The sequence below is a fragment of the Melanostigma gelatinosum genome (assembly GCF_949748355.1).
Source record: "Melanostigma gelatinosum genome assembly, chromosome: 10".
Classification (NCBI taxonomy): Eukaryota; Metazoa; Chordata; class Actinopteri; order Perciformes; family Zoarcidae; genus Melanostigma; species Melanostigma gelatinosum.
Genome location: NC_136643.1, coordinates 3187098 through 3213401, shown reverse-complemented (window position 1 = coordinate 3213401; position 26304 = coordinate 3187098). Strand labels below are relative to the sequence as shown.

Genomic DNA, 26304 nt, shown 5'->3' with positions numbered 1-26304 from the left:
TGAGTAGGAGAATGGGTGTTGTGGGTCCACCTCCTCGCCTCCTTCTCACATTGTCTTCTCTTTGTGCTGCCCGGTCTGAACTGACGTTTCATTGAAAGGAAGGGCTTCGCTCGGGGCTAGCTTTAGCCTGTATTCCCGAAACACACCTACTCTGTCTGCTACAGTGGAAAAGGTTGTTTCAGAGAGAAACAAAGGAAAGGAGTGCTTCATGGCCGCGGGGTGAATTCCAGGGAGCGCGTTTGTTTGACGTTAGCAGTGTCTAGTGACGTCAGCTGTCAGAGGCGCTCCTTGGGCTGGCATAGCTAGCAGTGATGGTCGGGCTCTGGGCTAGCTGGAGCTCAGCTAATGAAAAAAAATAAATAAAAGCAAAGGGGTGTGTGCGCGTGCGGGGAGAGTGCGCGTGCGTGCGTGTGAGACAAGACAGACACAAATGTGCTCCATGATGAATGGCTTGTCAAAGGTGAGAGTAGGTCTGGTGTAAATTGAACAAAGCGTGTTAAATATTCATGTCATTTTAATAATATAAACGTATAACGATGCTATAACACAATTAAATGTAAATTACACGTACTGCATTTTCATGGATTAGATTTAACAGCTCAAAGAGCTTCATCATTATAGACCGCATACATTATTACATACATCTATTACACTCAGTCAAGTGCAGTTTCTTCAGCATTTACTTACACACACACTTAAATATCAATGTATACATACATGTTGACGCATGCTTATACACATGCATACAGTCTGTTATATGGGCTCTGTTTTAATCTGGTATGTGTTATCTGCTCATTGCTAAGCTGTTGTTTTTTGCAATATATATAATTTATTGAAAACAGTGTTAAATATATGACATAATAATAAACATGTAGATGCCCATTTTATATATGTATATTTTTAAATAGAAAATAAAATTGTTCATGGGAAACACAACCTAGGACTCATAAAAGAGGGGAAAAACCCAACCCAAAACATTCCCACAGCTCACCCTGGCTTTTTGTAGAATAAAGAGTGCACACACACATCACAGAATGAAGCAAACCAGGCCTGTACAGGTTGTGCAGCTGTGTTAACTATAATTCAAACTAACCAGAGATGGGGACTGCAAATTAGCTTCAGCTATTGAGCCGTCCTCTCTGGTAGATAATGTTGTCACACAGAAAGCCTGGGGTTGTTTGAAAGGAAGAAGCGCAGTCGGCATATGATCGAGCAGTTTGGAACTGCAGCAAATAAACAGCACAGGGACGGTGGGGGGGGGGGGGGGGGGGGGTCATTCTAAGCCTCGAGTCAACTGTCACTTTGTTTTTAAACGTTGATTATCCTAAAAGTTTTGATTATAATCTATTCCTGAAAGTAGATGAGTTTGTGAAGCTGCACAGGTTGTAACTTGTCATCACTGACTGCCGGGTGTGGTTCGGCCATGTTCTCTTATTCAACACATATTACCCCAAAGTACTGGGGACTTACTTACAACATGGCCAAACGTACTTGGACACCCAAACCTTACACCTTTTATGTGATGGTTACATATCTCTCTCCAAAGCTCTGAAAATGAATCTGCTGATTAAACAGCCTCAACTCTTCAAATACGACTCTTCGCGAGATTTGAAGCCGGCTGCAGAGATGTGTTAGTTATTATTAGTTGAGCTACTGGAGCGTTTGAAATGTCGGCCACTGATGTCGGGTGAGCTCAAACAATTAATCGACGAATTGATTGTCTGTCCATCAATTGAAAGATTTTCTTTCTATATATTGTAAGATTTGCTTCATCATCAATTTACACATGATTAAACCTTTTTTAAAAACATTATCTGGCTTCAGCTTTCTAAATATGATGATTTTTATGTGATTGTGAACTGAATATCTTCTCTTTGAAATGTTGGTTTGACAAAACAAGTGATCTGACCATGGCCACTGCGGAGAACTCGAGGACATTTCTTTTCACTTTTCAGACTACCAAATGGTTAACAAAAATAATGGCCAGAGAAGATGAAGATAAAGAGGTTTTCATTGTCGTTGTAGTGATACAACAAAATGTAGTTTGGTAGCCCTCAGCCAGCCAGCAGCAGCGAACAACAACAGCAACGATAAACCATATACAAGATGAATCCATAATGAAAGTAAAAGTATAATTGTATGTAGTGGCATCATGATTTTTTGCAGACAAGAGGAGCAATATACTTTTGGCTACATATTGTAAAACACTGTCAGTTTTCTATTCGGTGAACACTCTGTTTTTACCGTTAAATCAAAAATCTGAAAGTCATTGAGAGTGATGCATTGTGATGTACCAGGAGGAATCGACAGTGAAGAGGGTTTCTGGTGAACTGACTGCTGTCTGCTGTTCTCTCTGCTCCTTTAGGGCTCTCCAGGGCAGATCCCGGGACAACTGGAGCTCTAAGCTAGCCCTCTCCATCCATCTCTGTTTGCAGCCCTGCACGCTGCTCGCCAAAACCACCTCTTCTACCCCTGCTATAGTGGTTTGGCCCAGACTCCTTTAAGAGAAGAAGAGGGGGGAAAAAATCCCAAGTGGGAGGGAATAGTAAACTTTCCCCAGCTGCTGCCCAGACACACATGCTGCATTGCCGCCATTCCCCAAGCCCTGCTCCATCCATCCCTAGGGCACGACCACAAGCTCGCTCGCTAGCTAGCAAGCTCTTGGCACAAAGACGAGGCCTGTCCTCAGGGGTTAAAAATACAAGCAGACTGTGTACACTTGCCTCCTTTCTTCTTTTTTTTCTCCCTTTTCCGGGTCACCCAGACAAACACTCATTAACTGGGGCTCCTTTTGTTTAGCCGTCGTTCTCGCTGCTTTGAGCAGTGGGGCATTGCTCGCAACAACAAGCCAGCCAGCCAGTCATTCAGCCAGGCAGACGGAGGAAGACAGAAGGTACCAGAGGCCAGCATGATGGAGCCTAGCATGGAGAGCTGCCTGGTCCAAGTCCTGCAGAAGGACATGGGCCGCCGGCTGCAGGTGGGGCAGGAGATCATTGATTACATCTTGGACAAGGACAAGTCCCACGACCTGGAGCAGGATCAGACGGCGCTGGACAAGATGGTCGACGGCATCGCCAGCTCCTGGGTCAACTGCAGCAACTTCAAGGTAAACGATAGGGATTATGGAACAGGTTTCCACACACCTGCACCCACACTGGTTTAGGCGTTCACTGTAACCAAATAGCTTTTTGATTCCCCATTTGCATTCTGTTTTAGACAAAAGCACATCACTGCACTCAGCCATCTCTCTCTGTGCACTTTGCATCCTCAATTGACAACTCATTTTCTGCAATTGTGGAATGACTATGTAAGAGGTCGTGTTTTGTTCAACAGACTGTTAGAAGAGTTCAGTGTGTGAGGAAGTGTCTGAGTTCAGTGCAGCTGTATGGTTTGACTCTGGTTCAGTCATGCAGCTGTGGTCTGTTTTCAAACGGCCACACAGGGCTGAACATCGACAGCTCTTCTCGCGTAGGTCTCCTCGGGGGGACTGCTTTGTTTATCCAGTTAAACACTCATTCCACCACAACACCAAAGTCCACTCTCAAATTCAACACTTAAAAGGGCTTAAAGTATTATCAGCTATTTTTAAGAAATCCACACAGCATGAATCAGAGCACACAAAGCCAAATTACACTATGACCAATTACAGCTATGAAGCAGTGGAGCATTTAAAAGACCGAGACCGGGGCTACAATGCATCACGTACAGCCGTGGACTGTGCATGAGAAGTGGACGTAGTCACCGTGACACCACCCATTGGTTTGTGGACTGCTGTTTTGAAGCCTTGAGTTTGGCATTTTGTCCGGCGCCGTCTTGGCTTTTGGTTGTCGCCATTTTGACTTTTGGTAACCCGAAGTGATACGAGAGGGTTGAGCTCAGTACAACCGAACACTGAATAAGACGTTTTAGGCGATGCAAATGTTAGTTAACTTTTATAAAGTGAAAACATTTGACTCTAAATGGACCATAATGTACTAAATGAACATCATGCTGTATTGAAGGAGACTTGAAACTAGAGATTGAGACATAAACTCATGTTTACAATGTTTACTGAGGTAATAAATCAAGAGAGAAGTAGAGTAGCAGAGAATATGAATGAATATAGAGGAAACACTGATATATGATAGATACTGTTGGCCTTTAAATCAAATGGAGTAACTTGAAAAATATCTCTGCTGCAGTGTAAGCTCGTTGTGTAATTCTGCGTTTGTGTTCTATGTTTAGACTGCACTTCCATCTTATTGTACAGCTGTATATAACAGCCTTTTCTAGTTTGTCTTTGGGCTGTAAAGTAAAATGTTCTCAGGCAAGCAACGGCACACAGCGTTGTTGTTTCCCCTCACCATAGGACTGGCTGACATTCTTCTTCTGTGGTTGATTGTGCTTTATTTTGGAGTTTGATCAAGGACAAAATGTTATCTGACCCTGAATTGTGTTTCCATCAGCAGTTATTCAGTGGCCAGCCACAGGGTGCTTTCTCTGCCATAACTATTGGAACACATTGTTTTCTAGATGTCTGATTTCATGTGGGGATGTGGTGCTTTTACATCACTCGGGTCTAAACGATATCAGTGATATCTGCCTGAACCTCAGCGCCCTACATACTGCAGCTCAGCCCTCCCCGTCCCTGCAGGCCCCGGGCTGTGATGCCATGTTGTGCATGGAAGTTTTTGTGTGCTTCAAATGACCATGTGGGCTATGTTGCACTGCTGCATTTCTGCTCCCAGATGTCTGGCACATGCCTGAGAGAAACGGTGATGAGAGGCTGGGGAGAATTTGAAACGTGAGTTTAGGAAACTGGGCAAGAGAGGCTGAACCGGATCTGGCCCGGCTACGATCGGGGTACCGGCACTCCTGAGCCGGCTGATGTGGGTCAATTCTGTCAAAAATGCATCAAATCATCTTTCCTGTTGTATGCACTGCTTGAAAGATTCCCAGTGAGAAAGCATAGCAGTATTGTCTTTCTGTTTCTTCTGTGCTGTCGGGTGCTAGAAGGCCCTGTGAAGGCTCAGCTGACTGTCGTCCTGTCCAAAGGCAGGTCTGATCGGGCTGCGAGACACGCAGCTCTACGTTTTCAATGTTGTTAGTTAGCCCAACACGGGCTTTATCCTCAGCACAGGCCGAGCTGATCACTTGGCAACTAATGTGGAAACTATTTAGTGTGCGAGAGCGAGAGAGAGAGAGAGAGAGTGATGGATTAATTCGCCATAAATGGTGCTTTGGGCGGATGCCTCCAATACCAAGCAACTGTTTAAAGGAGAGCTGTGCAGCCGTTCTCCTCGCCTGAGCTTCAGTCATCCAGTGTGTTGTCTCTGCTGCACATGCCTTCTCTGTTTAGTGAACAAACATCAGGTTGTTGAGCTGCGTCCTGGTTAGCTGACACGATAGGTGAGAACTCCTTTTTGCAGAGGAACAGATGTAGCTCTGAGAGTTTAACATCACTTCAAGCTCACAGTTTAGCATTGCAGTATATGCTGTATTCCTGTTTCAGGAGGTGTCCGGCTGTAACCTTTGTGCTGTTCAGCTTTCTTCAAATGGTTTCTTTGGTCCTTGGTCATCTTTGCATACGTTATCTGACGGTGTGCTTTTGTTTGGCTAGTCTCAGGCGTGCTTGCTGACACTACCTGCTCCAGCTAAGCTGTCATGATGTAATCTAGTGTACAAGATAATAACGGAGGATCTCATCTTCAACGTGGCAAACCTGCTGACCCACAGGGACCTGCTGACCCACAGGGACCTGCTGCCTAGCAAATTCTCCATGCTCCTCAGGAACTCGACAGGAGAAAAGCCGACTGGTCTTGTATTGGTAACAGAACAGACTTGATCCTAGTAAGTTGTTCATCTTGGGAAAATCTGATTTTACAGGTCATTCTAAATCAAGGTTAATACCTCAAAGAAATGACAGTATGGAAGTCCTAAAGAACCTCTTGTGGTGTCTTTGTGAGAATCGTACAGCCTACATAATGTGCTACTACTTCACCATCTCTTTTCTGACCGATAAAGGACCCTCGTTACCGATGCACAATACCGGTTAAATCCATCATTTACCGGTGCCAACTGTACCCGGTTCATCCGGTCCGGGAGCGTTGGCTACCACCATGTTGTATTCATTGACGGGTAGTCATGCAGCCACTTTTCCCAGTAAGTTTCCACAGCATCAGTTAGTTAGCTACTACTGTCAGCTGTATGTCTGTCTGGCGTACTCCGCCAGTGTATGAAAACAGACTGGACACAGCGTCGGAGGCGGCGCTTTCGTTAATTCTATGAAAGTTGCTCACTGAAACTTCCCATCCCGTATTGAATTCAGATGAAAGTACCCGGATCTTCTGCATTGTGGGGCCCATAGAGCAAGCACACTAGTGTTTCCTTTAACCCCGCCCTTAAAGGAGCAGAAGCCATGGCCATCAGTGATTGTGTTGCCAGGCTATTCTGACTAGAATAGAGCGATTAAATGATTCATGCACATACAATTTCAAATTAAAAGAGTCATGTGCGCGATAGACGGACACCTCTTGCAGTTGTCGTTTTCCAGAGCGATCTCCTTCTGTGTGACCCATCCATCTCAGGGTGTGTCACGTCAGCAGCCACATCCCAGCTGTGCCTTCAGCTGCCGAATCAACTCGAAACTAGTCCGCGTGCACTCGATGATCAGCCAAACACAGAGCAGTGGTGCTGTCAAGGAGGCAAGAGTGTGTGTGTGCGTGTGTGTGTGCGTGTGTGTGCGTGTGCGTGTGTGCGTGTGCCTGCGCGTGTGCGGGCAGCGGCGTGTTTGTCAGAAGCACACTGGATTCACTGGGATGGTTTTGTAGATCATCTGCAGTGTGCTGTGGGTATATGTAGTCCGGTAGTTGTACGAGTTAGTTTCTGGGCGTATCTGCTCATGCTGTTTGCACAGCCCAGCTTTAACGTGTGAAGTGTTCCCTGTCTGCTCTGTGATTGGTGGTTCATCCTGTACGCTGCCATGCAGAGACCACGCCCACCTCAGGATTCTGACTTTGGCAGTAGCCCATGTGCACATGTGAGTCCTCCTCCCGAGCCGCTTCTTTTACTCTTTTTCAGTCACGTTTCACATCACATCATTGAATGCATTGCATGCAGTCAGCTGACCCGACTGTACAGCTGTACAGAAAGCACAAATAAGCTTAAATCATCATGCCAACAGCACAGAATGACTCCAGTGGATGACGACGGTAGATTTAAATATATAATCTTTTGACTCTTTTTTAAGAATGGTGATTGTACTAATCAAATGAATAAAGAGCATTGCATGCTGTCTTCTCCTTGGGTCCTTTAGTTTACCATTCAATAATGGCAAGCTAACAAAAACTAAGGTACTGAATTACGGCTAAGTTGTACTGGATAGATTTAGTGCCGCTTTCAAGTCGCAATGCTGCAGGACCACAGAAGCCGTAAACAAGGATGTGATTTGTACTTTGTTTCCACACCTTCCCCTCCTCCAGGAGAGCAGTTAGGCTCTTGCCAGCAACCATCTATCACGTCGCCCCTTCCCCTCCATCATTTTCATCTCCTCCTCCCCCAGAGCTGAGCCTGGGAGCCGAGCTGAATCGATGAAGGCTGGCAGCTCCGGTTCCCGGGTTGACGAGCCCTTCGAGTGATCGCTCAGACAACCCGGTGCCACCTGACATGTCGCTCAGACATGTCAGGTGGAGTGGCTCGAGCAGCCACAGGCGTGGCAATAAGACCACCAATATGATCCGACATTGTGATAACAGAAGTCGAGGTCTGCACCAATGACACGCTCAAAACAAGATGAAACATGTAGCCGTAGACTTTTCCTCTGCTCCCGATCACCAACTAGTCATTTCATTTCATGTGCTTGATTACTTGAGTACCAGGCCTGTGTTCAGTTGCTGATGCCTGAGGAAGCCAGCACCATGCTGAGCTTCTCCTCCTGGGGTTCCAGTCAGCTCAGCGTTAAGTGTTTGTGAAATGAGTTCAAGCTGGTGTTTCTCAGATTCATTGCAGAGGGCCGCTGCTGTCTTTGGGGAGCCATTGAGTGGTCTGTCCCTCGGTTCATTTCCTGCTCTGGGTTTTCTGCCCGTACGGTTTGCTTTTATGATAATGACGTTTCTTCTCACTTCCTTCAACACACATAGCTGTTATGTGGTTTGAGATCCACAGTGTTTGCCGTGTGCATCGTAGCAATGACTTCCTCCACCGTGCACTGTAAGAGGTGTGGTACTGCAGACTGAGGGGCCCTATCACTGGACCAAAGCATTGTCTCTCTTCAACATGCACAAATCTCAGTTGTCATATTGCAGTGCTGAGTTTCATGTGATGTACTCACTGCAGGCGTTTTGAAGCTGAATCGCGGTGCTACACGTTCCTCTCTGGGGGAAACAACGGCACGAAGCGTGGACAGGAGCGTCGTAGGCTGTAGGGAGGACCGACCAGCCGGCTTCATCACAGACTGGACACATGATTAGCTGCATGGTGCAGCTGGATGACAACACTTTGAAGTGGTACTCATAAAATGGTGTTTCTGTTGGGGAGCATGATGTCTCAAAAGGATGATGTTCAGCAGATAAAGTGGCCTATTTGATGACATTTGAAGTGCTCATCTTTGATTGGCTTTAGTGTAAGTATACAAACACAGCCACCTCAAACAAGCATAAGTAATGTAGCTGTAGTGCAGTATATTTAATATCACAATATTTAACTCTTCATTATTGTAAAAGGTTCACTTTAGCCCATCTTGCCCTCTCACCTTCTCTCTTGTGCTCTATTTCTCTTTTTGACAAACAAAATCACTGGTTTGTACAGAGAAATGTAACTAAATATGTAACAGAGTTTCATTTTGGCCTGTCATCAAGTTTCAGAATTAGTCTTGATTAGTGACAGCTGATCTGACCTGCCACAGGTGGCGTGATTGGTCAGCGGCGGCTCCAAATGACGGAATGGATTCTCCAATGTTCTCTGCTAATTGGCGTCAGAGCTTAGCCAATGTGTGTATGTTGCTAACCCGAGTAGCCAATCACCGGTGCACCCAAATGATTTTTAATAATACTTTTCCCCTTCATATGCAGCAAAATGTTCACACTGTAGAGGCCGGAGAGCAGCTGAGGTAGACAGTGAAGTACAGTAAAGAGAGGATCACAGTTTGACAAACCCACAGAGGAGCCTCTGTAACCTTTGTCCAAAGATTATGTTTATACTCTGGATCAATCAACCTTGGACAGCTGTGTGTGTGTGTGTGTGTGTGTGTGTGTGTGTGTGTGTGTGTGTGTGTGTGTACACAGAAACAAACAAACGCACTCTTAAAGAAACAGAAACACACAACGCCTGTTGCGTAGTTGATTCTCTTTAAACTGACCTAGAGACACGTCGCCTCCAAAGACTGCTGGACTGTGTGTGTTTACAGTGTGAGCCCACATGCAGGGAGTGTGCTTGTGCTCCAGGTGAAACCTCAAGGTCCATTTACGGAGTGAAGTGGTCATTCCAGCTCAAAGGGGGACTTTGGAGCCTCGCTACAGCCCCACGTTAAACGTTAATCCCAAACCCTGTTGACTTTGTGAACCCTCAGAGAGCAGAGATTTGTGCTGAGCTCACATGAAAAGCTGCGACACGCAGCGCTCCACTCATCATGAAGGCTTTCCTTCATCAGGACAGCAGAGCTTGAGTTGTGTGTTCCTTTACTGCTATGACATTTGGCTCATTCACAAAACACTTGTGTGTGTGGTTGCGTGAGGCTGTATGGTGTGTGTATGCAGTGTGTTATGAATGAAGCAGCACCATTGTGGTTGTGGAGCTAAATAATATTGTTTGAAGAAGGAAACTAGATCGTCAAGGAAAAGTATTACATTTTTTAATAATAACAATAATATTGTCATATTATTATTTGGTACACATTTAATTCTGACATTATCTCTGCGCTCTGTGTGTTTAGTGTGTTATGAAGCACATGCTTTTAAGTCTGGGATTAATGGGTGGAATGAGTCCTTTCTGTGATATTTGCTGTTGTCGTCGTATTATTGTTATTGGTTTATACCACACAGCACAACACTGAATCTCCAGCAACGTTAGTGTCTGTACGTTTAGTTTACCTCAGAGCTTTGACTCGATCTCATCGTCAAGTAAATCTATCGATTGGCAATGTTTAATTCAAGCCTTTGCCAAAGGTTACGTGTTAATATTGAGGTTGTCCCAGCATGCTTTGGGTGAGAAGGGAGGCACACCTGTCTACTACAGAGCTAACACGCACAGTATAGTATGTGTGAATTATATATATTGTTTTCATTCAAGTGTCATAGACCTAAAGAAGACTCTACTCACTGAACATGACCTGCAGAGGCCAGAGAAAACAAGAATACTGCACGGTGCTGTATACATGTGTCAAACACAGCAGATGTAAAGTGAACAAATGAAACACTGTCGTACATTGTGCGAACAAACACACTGACACCGGCAGGTATTCCAGAGCTTAACCTGACCTAACCTGAGGGCTGATTGTGGGAGGAAACAGGAGCACATTTCACTCCAACTTCCACTAATAGTTGAAACGGAAGAAGGGGGTAAGATTCTCGCCCTGCATGGCAGACCCCGAGCTACGTCTGGTTGGAGTCCCCCTGAGACCTGATGCAGGGAGCCTCCCTGCCTGTGTGGGCTGTGCAGGGCTGCAGGAGGAGAGTTGCAGAGTATAGCTGGACGCGTTGGTGTGTGTGTGGCTTGGCGTGATGTAAAGCAATGGATGGAGAAGGAGTGCAGAGCGAGTGTGGTGATGGGCCTCCTGCTGATGCTTGTACAGCCACAGTTAAAGCGCTCAGGACCTGGACCCACACCAACCGGCACCGACCTCTGTGTCCCGGCTCCTCCTCCTCCTTCATGTCCACGCTCCTGTCACTTGTTATCTGTTCACATATTCTGTCTCAGTGGTTTTTACTCACTCTTTCCCACACACACGTAATCTCACTCTCTGCTTCCCCTTTTCCTCCTCTCACCCTCTATTCTCCTCCACTGCCCCCCCCCATATTTAACCCTCCTCAGGTCTCTCCCTCACTGACTGCACTCTTCCTGCAACATTTAGAGATTGCGCTGTATGTGATTTCTGTATGACCACCATCGTTGTCACCAGCAACAGCAGCTGTAAATCCCCATGTCCTAATGACCCCCCAGTCATAATCTGCTCTCTTATCTAATCTGCTCAACTCAAGGATTTCTTTCCTTTTTTCTGAGTTAAGCTAGCATGTGTGTCGCAATCCCCCACTTGGTCAGCTCACTGCATGCTCTTTGATGTGTGTGACATGTGGTCGGAATTTTCTTTTTGCAATTTTTATACAACTGTATTAAAAAAAAAAAAAAAGTAAACAAATCGGCATTTTCATTGAAAAGTGAAGCGTTGTTTTCTCTCTTGTTCCCCAGAACGCTGTGAATGCAAATTTGCAATTCCATTCGGCAACAATCGTTTGGTAATTAATGAGCACAACTGTCTGTGAGATGGAGAGAGGAGATAGACCGCTGCGTCTGTCGTCTCTCTGGTTACAGCACGCTGAGAGACGAACGAGGGGCCAATACATGTGATCAGCGTCACACTGGGGCCACAACACGCTGCGCAGTAGCATATCCTGAATGTGTTTTTCGACCGATGCATGGTACACAGGCAGCATAATGTAAATAGGTGACGTGTGAGAAAATGTGTTTACAATATGAGGAAATATGAGGCACTCAATAGCCACTGAAAATGTGTTTACAGTGGCTATTGAGTGCCTCATATTTCCTCATATTATTTAAGTTTGAATTGGTCTTTTCATCTGGAGATGAATGTCTTTCTCCTGATCTACTGAAAAGAGCAAAGAGGATCATTTATGCAGTAAAATGTGTGAATATGACAAATGTGTGTTTGGTTTATTAGAAAAGAACATGCACATATTGATTTGTGTTCTAACAAAGATACAAACCAATAATCACAAAAACACAAAGATGTGTTGACATTAAAATATTCAGTTTAATATCTGAATATGGAGTAATTGCATCAGTGGATGAATGCTTTGTCAGCAGGGTTCTGTAGGTCGGCAGTAAAAGTAAAAAGAAAGCCGTTGGTCCTGGGTGGGGATACGGCCGCTCTTATTAAGAGCTGTGCACTTCAGAATAAAAGAGCAACGACAAACTGGCATAATGCGGAGAACGATCTGGCCGTGAGTGTGTGTGAGACTGGGCTCTAAATAGCAGGTGCAGCAGAGTGAGCAGGTGAGAGTGATGAGCTGATGAGGTGGGTGAGACTAACAGGTGCACTGAATATGCTGATTAGGTGAGTGAGAGATGAAGGGGCAGAGCTGTGACACAAATGCTGCAAATTAAACCTTTTAAACACACCAACGGTAGCAGCAGCGTTATTGAAACGTGCTGACCTGTCAAATTGGGTGATCATGTGGATGTTTCACCTATGACATCAGAGACAGCGTCATGTCGGTGTGTTTTTTTGGGTCTTTTTTTCAGTTCTCTGCCCGTGACAAATGGGACTCATGAGCATCTGGGCTCACGTCACTCCCGTCCCGTGGTGGCCCTCTGATAGGCCACATCGGTTCCTCTAGGACTCGGTTAGAGCCGGCTGCTCCGAGACTGCCTCAAAATAAACAAGACACAAAAATCAGTCTTTTAGTGGCCCCGAGATGAGATAAGGGCAGAAACACTGTGGTTGCTCCTGGGTTACACAACATGTGAATGCTTCCTTGTCTACATGTTGTTTTGTTGTCCAATGTTTATTTCCATTCCTACCAGCCTGAAAGAAATCCTTTTTAGAATAGATCATGACCTCTCAATATTTAGTTGCTTAACAAGTCAAGTGCGCCACAGTAGAACTGGCTGGCTCCAGTAAGCAGAAGATCTCTCCAGAGCTTTACAGCCATGACTGGATTCAGCTATGTTCACAGGCACACTGGAGCTGATGCATCCTAGCTGTGGCTATTAAAATAGGGTGAATACATGCTGTATGAGGAAATGGCACCATGTCCATAGGAGAAGATGAGAGCTGGGAAGTCATCGGGGCTCAAACTGCCACCATTAAGGCCGGCACCGTGCCAGAGAAGATGCCACAACATCAAAAGATGAAGAACCAATACAGCGGAATGACAGTATGTTCTTTCAGTGCCACAGTGTACACAATGGAATGACAATACAACTGGTACGAAGGCAGTGCACTTACACACTCCTCTGCTATTCCAGAAGTTGAGCAGGCTTGTTTTATTTCATCATTCAAAATGCAATGAGAATCATAACTTCAGTGTAAATTGTCATGTTTTGCTGACAGCTAGCAGATTACTGTAGTCCTCCGAGTTTACATCCTCCAGCTTCTCACCTGTCGTCTCCTCCTAATAGCTGAGCACAACTCAGAGGGACAGCTTCGTCACTACAGAGTACAGCTGGTCCACCTTAAAGTCAGTCCACCTTTAGTAGCCTGGGCTTACTTCACTGTAATCAGCAGGTGGCAACTTGGCTCGGGTCTTGAGGAGCTGTAGCATTTATTCACTGACAAATAACTTGTCCACACACTGCACTGCTACGTTCACAGCTACAACGTTACTGCTGACTTCATACTCTACATCTCTCTCTCTCACACACACACACACACACACACACACACACACACACACACACACACACACACACACACACACACACACACACACACACAGACATATTAGTATCAGTAGCACCATGTCTGGAGGAGGATGCTACTGTTTCAGTGTTTTCACTGCAGGAAGTTGAGCGTGAAGTGTTGCCTCTGGAGGAAGTAAACCGGAAAAGACTGTGCGTGTGTGTGTGTGTGTGTACAACTCTGTTTTCCTTGTGTGCTATATCGCTGTATCTGTCCGTGTCGTGTGTGTGTGTTGTGTGTTAGCGCTCTCAGGCGTGTTCCATAATGAGTGTTTACTGCACATTCCTTGGTCTAGTTGCCCTGTGCCTGCGGTTGTGAGCTCTGCTGAGTGAGGCTGATTCACTGTGTGGTCACTGCTGGCTGATCACGCCTCAGCAGGGCCTCCGAATGCTGGCATAGCATCACAATGACCCATCCCACCTCCCCCAGGAAGTGATGAAGTCACCGGGCATCCACAGTAGGTCGGCTTGTATCTCAGCGTGCCGAGACTCTTGCAGCGATGTGCATTGTCAGCTGTCCCTCGTTGGTGCCATAACCAGGGAAAGTACACTCTGTCAGTTTGAAGGCCAATGGTGATTAGCACAAGCACTTTAGACAGCATGAAAACATACCTGCATAGATCAGCATCTGTCAGTTTAGATGCTGAAGGACTTGATCCTCTTTCTGCAACACTGAAAGAAACCCTGCAGGCTTGTGAGTCATTAACTTGTGAGTACAGCTACATTGTAATTTCAGGTGAACTTGAAAATAGATCCGGTCCAGACGGAGCCCGAGCTGTATGGAAGCGCCTGACACATCGGAATCCAGTTCGTATTATGTAGCAGCAGCAGGAGGAGGCAGGCAGGGAGGCAGGCAGGGCCCGGTATGCTGCATAATCATAAAGCACTCTGCAATACACTACGGCCTTGTGTCGCAAACTCATGTTAGAAGAAGCTAATTTGGGAACGTGGGGCTTTTTGTATTGGGAATTTAAATGATTGTGTGTGTGTGGTAATGAGATGACAGGCTTGGTTGTGAGTGAAGGGAGAAACCCTTGATTGAATTTACAGCCACATGGAGGCAGATGGAGGAGCAGGCCAGCCTGCTGGTGTTCATGTGTCTGGTGGGACTAATGTCTCTGGTTACTTAGATCAGATCAGAGGTCTTGAGACCAGGACTCTTTTTTTGCATTTTTAAGTTTCTATTGAGGTTTTAGAATGAAGCTTTGAATATCACCCAAAAATCTAAATCGTAATGACTTAGGATAAATAGATTTGTTGTTGTGGTTGTATAAAGTTAATTCATTTATGCACCGATCAACACTGGTGCGTCTTTTGTGTGGCAAGGGGGAGAACAAACAGTTTTGTGACCATGATGAAAATGTTGCTTTTGAAAGGCTAAATACCAACAAATGCAGATTGAACATCTCGTTGAATAAATACAGTGTGAATTGTGGAAGTCATTACATCTGTCTTTTTTCTATACAGTTAGTTACAACGCTCTGGAGTTATTAGAAATGTTTGGATCTCACGAGTCACAAACAATCCTAGAATCTAATTCTACAAATAGTAACGATTGGTCTTCAACCACGTTGTCTTCGCACTTACTTCAGCCATCGTATTTGTGACCGGCGGTGTGTTCAGACATGCAGCTACAGGGACTGAAGCAGCAGCAGGGTGTCTTTGTCAATGGCTGCCCTCAAGGAGGTGTGCAGATGTAAAGTGGTGACAGGCAAAATGAGAGAAAGTGTTCAATTAAGATTAAACAGACTCTTGCACATCACAGTTACATACAGAACGACTGCCCAATCAGAGCTGGATATGCAAATGACGTGCTCAGTGCGTGCATACCCAACAGCTACAGATGGAGGCAAAGGCCAGAGGCAACGCGCCTCCTTTCTATGAATTTGTCTGAACACACGGTCAGATTTCCAGGCTGGAACAGTTGTGCTTTTTGTGAAAGAGAGTTCTTTCCACTGGTTCTCTTCTCACAGCTTCTTGTCCCACGCTTTTTCCTTTCCGATGAAATTTCTCCTGGTGTGTGGCAAACAATGGAAATGCAGAGAAGAAGCTGGTCGCAAAGCCTCACATGTTTTGAAATGGTGGTGTTATATGATGGGGGGGGGGGTCCTGTGTGTTTGTACTTTGGGGGGTCCGGATGTGGATGACAGCAGAAGGGAGTCAGCCATCTGTCTGCTGAACTGGCACTCCAACACAGGGTGCAGTTGTTGCCATGGTCCCGTTGTTACTCGACTTCCCCCAGTCCAGAAAAGGAGAAAGAGAGTGTTTACCTCCAGTTGTCTCGCTGAGAAAGGTTAGACAGACCTCCTGCATGGACCTAACCCAGATCTACTCTGAGCAGTGGAGTTTCGGCGGAGATGTTGAACCCCGCCGATCCCTCTGGGAGCTGTCGTTGAGTCTTTGTTGGGGCCCTGTCATCGGTGTAATTACTGTAATTCCCTCCAGTTGGAGAACAAAGGGACTGATCTGAGGATTAGGCCTGCTGGGACGCTCACTACCTGCTCCACCAGTGGGAGAAAGGATGTTTGGAAAAGCAAGACAATGTGATCTAAATGTGTATATGCACATTGAGATCACATGGAAATATGCTTTTTATGTCACGTGAAGTAGAATAAGAAACTATTTGATCTCATGCAGCCATTGATGTACTTCATTGTGCTTTAGTGCCCTTGTTGTGCCAGTGCACGTGCACTAGGAGGCAGCAGAGTGATGGAGTTACACCACTGATCATTCACCTGAATTTGTATTTCACACATTTAGAGGTTTCAAAAATTGCACCATGATCTGGACTGCAGTCCAGGTGATGCCTGTGTGTCATTATGGTGTTAGCAGGGCTGCTCTCACTAGCCGTTCATTGAGCAGCTCACTCACCCCATGACAAGGAAAGGTGCCGGTGGAGGGTTCTGTGCTTTTATATGAAGGTTTGGTCACAGCGTGTACAGTCATGGTGCAGGAGTGAAACTGTGTTTTATGTGCCACAAGAGTCCCACATGTGTTCTAATCCGGCTGTGAAAGTTGCAGGAGGCCAGAGTCCTCTATAAACACAGCAGAAGCTTAAAACATACAAAAGTTCTGTTTACCCAGAATCCTTTGCAACATGTCATTTTCAATACAGCTTTCAACCTGGGCTCGTCCGTGGTTGTAGCAATGATTATTCCATTAATGTGTGAATATAGAATTTGAGAAAATGGATGTTTTATTTTGATGAAAGGTTTAAAAACCAAAATGCATTAAAATGTACGTCTGTGTTTTGTTGTGCGTCCACCAGGTGGCTCTGCTCGGCTTGGACCTCTTATCGGCCTTAGTGACGAGGTTACAGGAGCGCTTCAGGGCCCACGTGGGAACCGGTAAGACTGTGTCCTCTGTGTTTGGTTCATTATCGGTGGACCAGGTCATTACTTAGTTCATGCTGCTAAAAGCCTCTTGCTTTAGGTTTCTGAGGAGAGCCTCATCCATCCACACATTGAGTTAAATATTTACAGCATCATATTGGTGCTGGTTAACCAATCTCCTCTCTCTGAGTTGAATCAAACTGTTCTCTTTAGTCAGGTTGGGGATTAGATGCTCACTCAGTGCTTCCCCTCACAGCTGCTCTCTGGATGTGAATAACTAAACAGTGAGATTTCTATTATCACGGGTGTGTTCTTGACGGTCGTTCTCGGCTCTCTATCACCTGGATTGCTGACCACTCCCCTTTCTGCACTTAATTTAAATAAGAATACATCACTTTACAACTCAGACTCTGACTGCTGCTACAAAGAAAGGGGAGAGTTCCTATCCATAACTCAAGAATTCATATGCTAATTTTATCAATTTCACACAAATGTCGACTAGAATATAATGATGAAGTGATGACATTTCTGCTGTGCCCTCAGTTCTGCCCAGCCTAATTGACCGACTGGGAGACTCTAAAGACCAGGTGCGAGACCAAGACCAAACAGTTCTGCTGAAGATCATGGAACAAGCTGCCAGCCCGCAGGTACCAGCGCACGCACGCACGCACGCACACACACACACACACACGCTTTCTGAGCGAGCTCATTTTTTCCATGAGTTTGAGCATGCAGCCTGAATTCATTCCAATGGTGACTAAGTTATATTTGCTGCCAATATTCTTTCTCTTTTCTTTGTCTTGCTGGATAACCACGAGTGCACAGTCTCAGTCCCTGGTAGCCTTGTAGCGTGTTCACTGTGATGAAACACACATGATGCTCAAACCGTTGCTATTGTCATCCAACACAACCCCCCCCCCCCCTGTTAGCTAACTCGTACGCTATCCATGGGAGCGAAGCGGTCGGGTTTAACTATCGACATAGATTACCATCACTAACCTCGCCAAATGGACTGATGTACTTTCATGGCACCTTTTGTGCAGTGATTGGTACCCGTCATGGTACCCGTCATACAGGATGTATGTATGTGGTTTTGGTTTGGTTTAAAAAATATAACAGGAAATACGAAAAGGCCCAGAATGTTGTGTTGTCAAGTCTAAAAAGGTCTATTCAGAAACATTATTTTTTTTGTTGTAAAAAAGTTGTAAATTAAAAGGTTCAATTAAGATCATATTATAAATTCCATGTTCCTACTGCCCGGTACCACTGGCTCTGTGCTTACAGTTGTGACGCGTTGTATATGTGCAGTGGCCTGAGGTAGAAACCGAGTCTCAGACGCTGTGTGTGGCACGCTGGGTCTACATGTGGCTGCAGTCTGTTTCCTGTCCTATAATGTGTGTCAGGGATCCAGTACAGCAGCAACAAGCCCGTCTCTTGTGTGTGTGTGTGTTGGTGCAGTATGTGTGGGACAGGATGCTGGGGGGCTTCAAGCACAAGAACAACAGGACCAGAGAAGGAGTGTGCCTTTGTCTCGTTGCCACGCTGAGCACGTGAGTCAGCTGCCCCGTATGCTGGTCATACTGCTGAAGATAGCGTGACATCCTCATTTGCATACTCCTTATAATTCCACGCTTTCTAAATGATGTTCGCTGTCCAAACAGTAGGGCCTCTTGTATATCTGCTATCGGCTGTTCATTGGGCTGATTTATTGCAATTCTTGTCTTCCAGACACGGAGCTCAAGGCCTGACCCTCAGTAAGATCGTCCCCCACATCTGTAACCTCCTGGGGGACCCCACAAGTCAGGTATGCCCACTCATGCTTTACTGCCGTTACTGTTACATACAAATGGATTTCAGTCTTAGGTTTGAGGACTTCGTAGTAGGACAGAAAGCAACACTTGTATTGCTTTCATATTGTTGTAAACTTGACATCTGGCAGTGTTTTACTGATTCAGTGAAATAACCTATTCTTATATATTCTTTTGAGTACTTTTGAGAGGTATTTGCAATTATTTTTGACATTTGCGAGAACTACATATTTAATCAAACAAAGGTATTCATTATTATTGGTGAAAATAATGTAGAAATGAGTTTGATTAACAAATGAGTAACAGAGACGATGTGAGTACCAACGCAGGATGTCCTGTGCTGCTGTGGTCATCAGGTGCGTGAAGGGGCTATGAGCTGCTTGGTGGAGATCTACAGACACGTGGGGGAGAGGGTGAGGATGGACCTCTGCAAAAAGGGCCTGCCACAGTCACGGTACGAAGACAGGAAGCTGCCAACCTGTCCACGGCCCGCCTCCCTTCATCCCCTCATCCCCTCCTCCCTTCATCCCCTCCTCCCTTCATCCTTCATCCCCTCCTCCCTTCATCCTTCCTCTCTCCCTTCATCCCCTCCTCCCCTCCTCCCTTCATCCCCTCCTCCCTTCATCCCTTCCTCCCTCCCTGCATCCCCTCCTCCCTTCCTCCCCTCCTCCCTTCATCCCCTCCTCCCCTCCTCCCTGCATCCCCTCCTCCCTTCATCCTTCATCCCCTCCTCCCTTCATCCTTCCTCCCTCCCTTCATCCCCTCCTTCCCTCCTCCCTTCATCCCCTCCTCCCTTCATCCTTCCTCCCTCCCTTCATCCCCTCCTCCCCTCCTCCCTTCATCCCTTCCTCCCTCCCTGCATCCCCTCCTCCCTTCCTCCCCTCCTCCCTTCATCCCCTCCTCCCCTCCTCCCCTCCTCCCTTCATCCCCTCCTTCCCTCCTCCCTTCATCCCCTCCTCCCTTCATCCTTCCTCCCTCCCTTCATCCCCTCCTCCCCTCCTCCCTTCCTCCCTCCCTTCATCCCTTCATCCCCTCCTCCCTTCATCCCCTCCTCCCTTCATCCTTCCTCCCTCCCTTCATCCCTTCATCCCCGCCTCCCTTCATCCCCTCCTCCCCTCCTCCCTTCATCCTTCCTCCCTCCCTTCATCCCCTCCTTCCCTCCTCCCTTCATCCCCTCCTCCCTTCATCCTTCCTCCCTCCCTTCATCCCCTCCTCCCCTCCTCCCTTCATCCCCTCCTCCCTTCATCCCTTCCTCCCTCCCTGCATCCCCTCCTCCCTTCCTCCCCTCCTCCCTTCATCCCCTCCTCCCTTCATCCCCTCCTCCCGTCCTCCCTGCATCCCCTCCTCCCTTCATCCTTCATCCCCTCCTCCCTTCATCCTTCCTCCCTCCCTTCATCCCCTCCTCCCCTCCTCCCTGCATCCCCTCCTCCCTTCATCCTTCATCCCCTCCTCCCTGCATCCCCTCCTCCCTTCATCCTTCATCCCCTCCTCCCTTCATCCTTCCTCCCTCCCTTCATCCCCTCCTTCCCTCCTCCCTTCATCCCCTCCTCCCTTCATCCTTCCTCCCTCCCTTCATCCCCTCCTCCCCTCCTCCCTTCATCCCTTCCTCCCTCCCTGCATCCCCTCCTCCCTTCCTCCCCTCCTCCCTTCATCCCCTCCTCCCCTCCTCCCCTCCTCCCTTCATCCCCTCCTCCCCTCCTCCCTTCATCCTTCCTCCCTCCCTTCATCCCCTCCTCCCGTCCTCCCTTCATCCCCTCCTCCCCTCCTCCCCTCCTCCCTTCATCCCCTCCTCCCCTCCTCCCTTCATCCTTCCTCCCTCCCTTCATCCCCTCCTCCCCTCCTCCCTTCATCCCCTCCTCCCTTCATCCCTTCCTCCCTTCCTCCCCTCCTCCCTTCATCCCCTCCTCCCTTCATCCTTCCTCCCTCCCTTCATCCCCTCCTCCCGTCCTCCCTTCATCCCCTCCTCCCTTCATCCCTTCCTCCCTCCCTGCATCCCCTCCTCCCTTCCTCCCCTCCTCCTCTGTTGCATGTTCTTTTCTGCCTTTGCATCCTTCACTCACTCCCTTGCACTTCCTCATACACACAGTGGTTGTAGGTCAGGTAGCAGGCCACAACACTCTGGTTCTCCCTCTAGTGGCCCAAATAAGCAATGCAGCTTTAGAGGACTGATCTACGACATGCCCATTTATCAGGTGCACCTAGTTTAAACAAAACGGTGAAAAACAACAATTCAGCAGTAACTCCTACCTGAGAAGAGAAGATCAGAACTAGTTGTTGAGGTGAAAGCTTTTCTGTTTCAGACAGCCTTGGACTGTGATTGTCTGTATTCTCACTAGCACCAGGGTTCTCATGTCCCCCCTCACACTGTGAGAGTCACTCTGTGCCTCATTTCTTGCCCTGTGTGTGATGTGTTTGATATAAGCTCACGACTGAACACACGCTGATTTCTCGTCTTGTAACCGGCCCTCAACAAGCCCTTTGGACAGGGTGCCAGGATGTCATAGCTTCCATTTGGACGAGCTGTATTTCTTATTTTACATCACACACCAGCGAACAGAGACGGTGTTTCTGTTACTGTTGTGTCCCCTTCCTCCTTTATTTGTTCATACACTTGACAGCATGCCCCTCTCTTTCTCTGGCCTTGGTGCCAGTGTGTCATGTGGCTGTTTTGGACGCCATCTATTTTGGAGAGCTTCTCACCTCCCTAGTGATGGATGGAGCAGCAGACCAGTCCCTCGGCGTCAGTCTTCTGACACATTTTCTTTTTCTCATACAGGTTGAATGTAATCTTCAGCAAATTTGATGAAGTCCAAAGATCCGGGAACATGATCTCATCCTCTGGTTCCGGTGAGTGTTCCTCTCGTGTCTTTGTGCCCTTTATTGTTTTATGTGGGAACCTTTTGATGTGCATCCATCCACAGTCTAATCAAGCATTCCTGTTTACCTCAAGTCATTCACTGCTGGATGGACAGACGCACTGTGACACGCATTCTGTGTTTTGTCGCGCTTACGTGTGTGTGTGTATTGCTATGTGTGTGGAGGAAGAAGGGGGGGGGGGGTTGTGGACCAGACGGTCAGCCTGGGGCTAGAGGGGATGAGGTTTCTCCACAGGAGGTGGGCATCCACTGGAGCTTTCAGTTTGTCCCTCTGTGGAGCCAAAGAGCAGAAGAGGGACAGAAGAGACGCATTGACGTCAACAGGCAGGTGCATTTGAGAGTGATTTGTGTGTTCGGACAGATGAGACCTCTGAGCAGGTGGAATCCTCACTGCTGACTCTGTGCCGTTTCAGAACAGCTGAGCCAAGGAGAACAGAGTCAGACAGGGCTCAGCGTTTCAACAACAGACTGCAGCGTCACCTTCCAGCTTCTCCACATTTCACATGTGGAGTTCAGCTGCCACGACCACCTGATGAACTCACAGACACATGTAGTGACACAGGAGAGCTTCATGACCACGTAGTGTAACATCATGGATTAGCTGCTTAATCAACACCAGATTATAATTGCAAATATTTTAAACAAACTGACTTTCACAAATGTCCCCTTACGGGATGAACAGAGTATCTGATCTGTCTGTCTAAAGTTTTTTGTGAGTGGCTCATAGTGTCACGCTGCGGTTTCCTGCTCTGTTTATCTCTCGCGTTAAGGGACACTCAGTCACCAGCTTTACTTGTCATATGATGCTCGAGCAAGTAACTGATGATGTCATAGTGATGTCGTGTGCTATTTTCTCCTGGGCTTGGCCTCTGTACGTCACACACTGGGGTTGTGGAGTTTTAAAGATGTGGGCGTTAACCAGGCATGGAGGGTCGAATGAAAGATGCTATTGAACTGCATTATGGGAATTGTAGGATTTTTTAGAGCCTGACACCTTACCACAGGCTTAAAGTCAGAGTTTCTCAGTCTCTGCTGGATTGATTTTCACCTTTCATTCAACATTCAATTCGGCTGCTTTCATTGAAGATAGACTATTAGAATCTTGTTCAACTGTCTTCTGTGGCAGCGTTTAAAGAAAAACTGATGACGATGTTTAATCTGATTCCTACTGCGTCTCTACCAGTCAACTGTCAGTTTGTTTGGAAAGTAAAGAGGACCACGGCAACGTGACTCATTTTAGCAGTTATTAGATAGTCATATCATATCATAGCGTCATCTTCATCACCATCAGCTGCTCCTCACAGGCTCCACTTCTCTCCTTCACGGCTGCACTGAAAGTCACTCTGTGTCTGAAGATGACGACTCATTTTAATGAAAGTCAGTTTGCCTCAAAGCCGAGAAAAATGTCCGACGTTCATGTGGCCGGAGAATGAGCTGCGCGTGTGAAACGGCTTCAGAATGAAGAGGAGTCAAGGCTGAGTTAGAGATGAAAGGTGACACCGAATTCCCAAATTCTGTCTTGTCTTGTGAGATGTTCACAGATTATGTTATAAGAGAGATGGAGGCAGAGGGGGGGTGGAGGAGCGGAAGGGAGAGAGCAAAACAAAGCAGCCATTTCTGTTGCACCACTGAGATGTAGAGTGGGAGAGAGAGAGTGGGAGAGAGAGAGAGAGAGCGCTGTGGAGCAGCGGAGCTTCAGAGCTGAGGGCAGCTTTGCACCATGACAGCTGGAGAAGGTAAGACTGCAAATAGAAGTAGAGTTCTCTCTTTGCTGAGGTCAGATCTCACACACGTATGATACAGAGATCACCCCTCTCCCCAGGGGCTGCATGTGTGTGTGGGGGAGGGGGGACTGTTCGATGAGGAGAACATGAGAGTTTTCTCTCTCGTATGTATCGGTTGTTGTTGTTGTCAGCTGTATTGTCTTGTTGCGTAACAAAGCTGGTGTGCGTGGAGAAGGTAACACCTCCTGCTCTCCTCTGCTGTCTCTCCTGGTGGACTCTGTGAATGGTGACTGTGATGTTACGTGTCGTTCTCACTCCTCTCTGGCCTCCGGTCTCCTCTCAGCGCTGGAGTGACCCAACACTTGTTTCATCTCAGTCCAGCGATGAGAGCTACTGTCTGTACATTTGTTATGCAATCCATTCATCGTCTCATTCATTTCTCATGACTTGTAGTTCAGTTACATTGAAACACTTTTGCCTTCTACTGCCCAACAAACGTGACGTTTGGTCCTTTTCTGGTGTGATGCTATGTGACGCGTGTAGAAATGAATATATAATCAATTAAGATAATTATGAACATACAAAACATCCGATTCACATGCGCTGCTCAAAGCCACCAGACTGGTCGGACAGTTTTATTTTTGTGCTTGAATTGCACGACATATTTCTTTCCATGTTTTTGAACTTGTGTGGAGGTTTCATGAGGTCAGACTGTTCTTCATTACTTCCAGTGTTGCAGTGGTGAGGTTCTTCTAAATGTCTTTTATTCTGTTATTAGAGTCTGAACGTTGCAGCCTTCTTTGTTACTGAATTTGTTTTAGCGTTTTACGATGACTCTCCCAGTGCATTGCTCTCATTATAAACCTCTTAGGATCATGCTGTACAGCTAAACCCCCTAAAAGTGCACAGATCTCAGACTAGACCTTAAGTCCTTCATTAGGTTGATTGGCTGATGCTGATCACTGATGAGAGCATTTATTAGGTTACTTCTTCCTTCTGGTGTCAGTAGTAGAAAAGAGGGTTAAACAGTGAGCTGATTAAATGCCATTCTGGGATAACATGCATTCTGACGTTTTATAATCTCAGTGGCTTTTAGAGAATCGCACACATTCTACGTGAGTGTAGAATCCTAAATAGACAAACATACGTCTGAGAAGTGGTAACAGTGCTGAAGTCTGTTGGTCAGCATGTCGGGTGTGTGTGGTGCAGCTAACGAGTGTGTTCACTGTCACTTAAACTCCGGATTATTGTCTCAATCAATCACTTCATTGTTTGTTCTGTAAAACGAACAGGTCATATCACAAGTTCCCAAAGCCCGCCGTGATGTTGTCAAACGTCCGTCTTCTTTTCATCACCAACCGTCCAACACCCAAAGAGAACATATAGAAAACAAGAATATTTGCAGGAACCGGTGGATTTTTTCGATTGAAGTGATTAATTTATTATCAACATTGTTTCCAGTTAAATTTGTCCACTTATTGTTGCAGTGGTTCCACTAGAAATAGCATCTGTCATGATACCGCAGTGCGTGACTAGCTGCTGAAAGCCTTCAGCAGAGCGAACGCCTCTGAAAGGTGTCCCACATTCAGCTGTTCCTCCTCAATAACAGCGATCTGATGACTGTGACTGTGTTTATAAGTGGGACTGTGAGAGTCAGTGTCTACGGGTCCGTCTGCTTCTATGGGACCATTTAAAGCAGATCAATGCATAATGCAGAGTGAAGGCAGGATTTCTATAGAACCACAGAGAGGACTGTCAGCCAGCAGTCTGACAACAGGCAACTGTGAATAAGGGAGGGTCGTCGTTATCCCGGCACATCAGCCGACGGCTTCTCACTTCCTTCAACACAATCACAGAACGCCTGAGTAATTGGCTTAATCCACCGAGGATTTCTATGTATTGGTGTGTGTGTGTGTGTGTGTGTGTGTGTGAGTGAGAGAGTGTGTGTGTGTGTGTGTGCATGAGCTGTCCTAGTGGGCGCTTACTGTCCCATCAACATGGAGGACACTGCCAGTCTTTCCCCCGGTGTTCTGCTGCGATGAGAGCAGGTCACTTCTTCTCACAGCCTCCGCTCACTCAACTGAATGCAGGCTGATGCAGGTGATCTGATACTTCTTCATGTCACGATATCACATGAGGGAACACGCTGATGGGGAACACTATAAGACAAAACCCAGTTCACAAGTGTGCTCGGCCCACGACTCGGGATGACACAAGTGCCACAGTGTCTGCGTGGGTGCTTGAGCTCTGTGTGTGTGTGTGTGTGTGTGTGTGTGTGTGTGTGTGTGTGTGTGTGTGTGTGTGTGTGTGTGTGTGTGTGTGTGTGTGTGTGTGTGTGTGTGTGTGTGTGCAGCCATTATATCCTGCACCATGAAGATATGGTTAACACCAGTGGGGGCTGAATGCTTATTCTGAGGAAGCTCTTTGATTATCTCACACACACACACACACACACACACACAGCGTAATGCGTTTTCTTATGCGTGTATGAATAGTGTGTGTGTGTGTGTGTGTGTGTGTGTGTGCGTGTGTCTGCTGCCTTTGGCTGCTGCACAGTGTGGTGGAGGCTCTGAAGACAGATCTTTTCTATGTACGGTATTTACAGAAGAGATTTTTCCGTAGTAGTGGTTTCCTCAGAGTTGTTCATCTGGACACATCTTGTGTTGATTTACTGCTCAAAGTTGCATAAAACTGAAGAACGTGATGCTGAACTACACTTTAACCCTGAATACTGTGAGCTGAATTGATATCAAAGGATTAAGGATTCGTCTATTCTAGTTTTTACTATTTCAGCAAACGTCACAAGAAGACGGAAAACCAACAGCTTGACAGCATCGAGTAATCCATTCATTGTTTGTTTTGGTCTTTTCATGACAATAACAAGACTACACGCTAATAAAAGCATTCATTATTAATCAGCAGTATAACTCGTTACCACTGAGACTCTTGGAGA

At 46.6% G+C, this 26304-nt stretch overlaps 1 protein-coding gene across 1 annotated transcript in view; it reads left to right on the top strand.

Moving 5' to 3' along the window:
* The first annotated feature begins 2756 nt into the window (after window positions 1–2756).
* The window catches only part of clasp1a (cytoplasmic linker associated protein 1a), a 64654-nt gene continuing 41106 nt past the window's right edge, over window positions 2757–26304 (top strand). Inside the window, exons 1-7 of the mRNA XM_079276745.1 lie at window positions 2757–3106; window positions 16880–16958; window positions 17487–17590; window positions 18402–18493; window positions 18672–18747; window positions 19108–19205; window positions 21528–21598. Coding sequence (XP_079132871.1) covers window positions 2909–3106; window positions 16880–16958; window positions 17487–17590; window positions 18402–18493; window positions 18672–18747; window positions 19108–19205; window positions 21528–21598 — 718 coding nt within the window. The 5' untranslated portion in view covers window positions 2757–2908. The remainder of the gene's footprint in view (window positions 3107–16879; window positions 16959–17486; window positions 17591–18401; window positions 18494–18671; window positions 18748–19107; window positions 19206–21527; window positions 21599–26304) is intronic.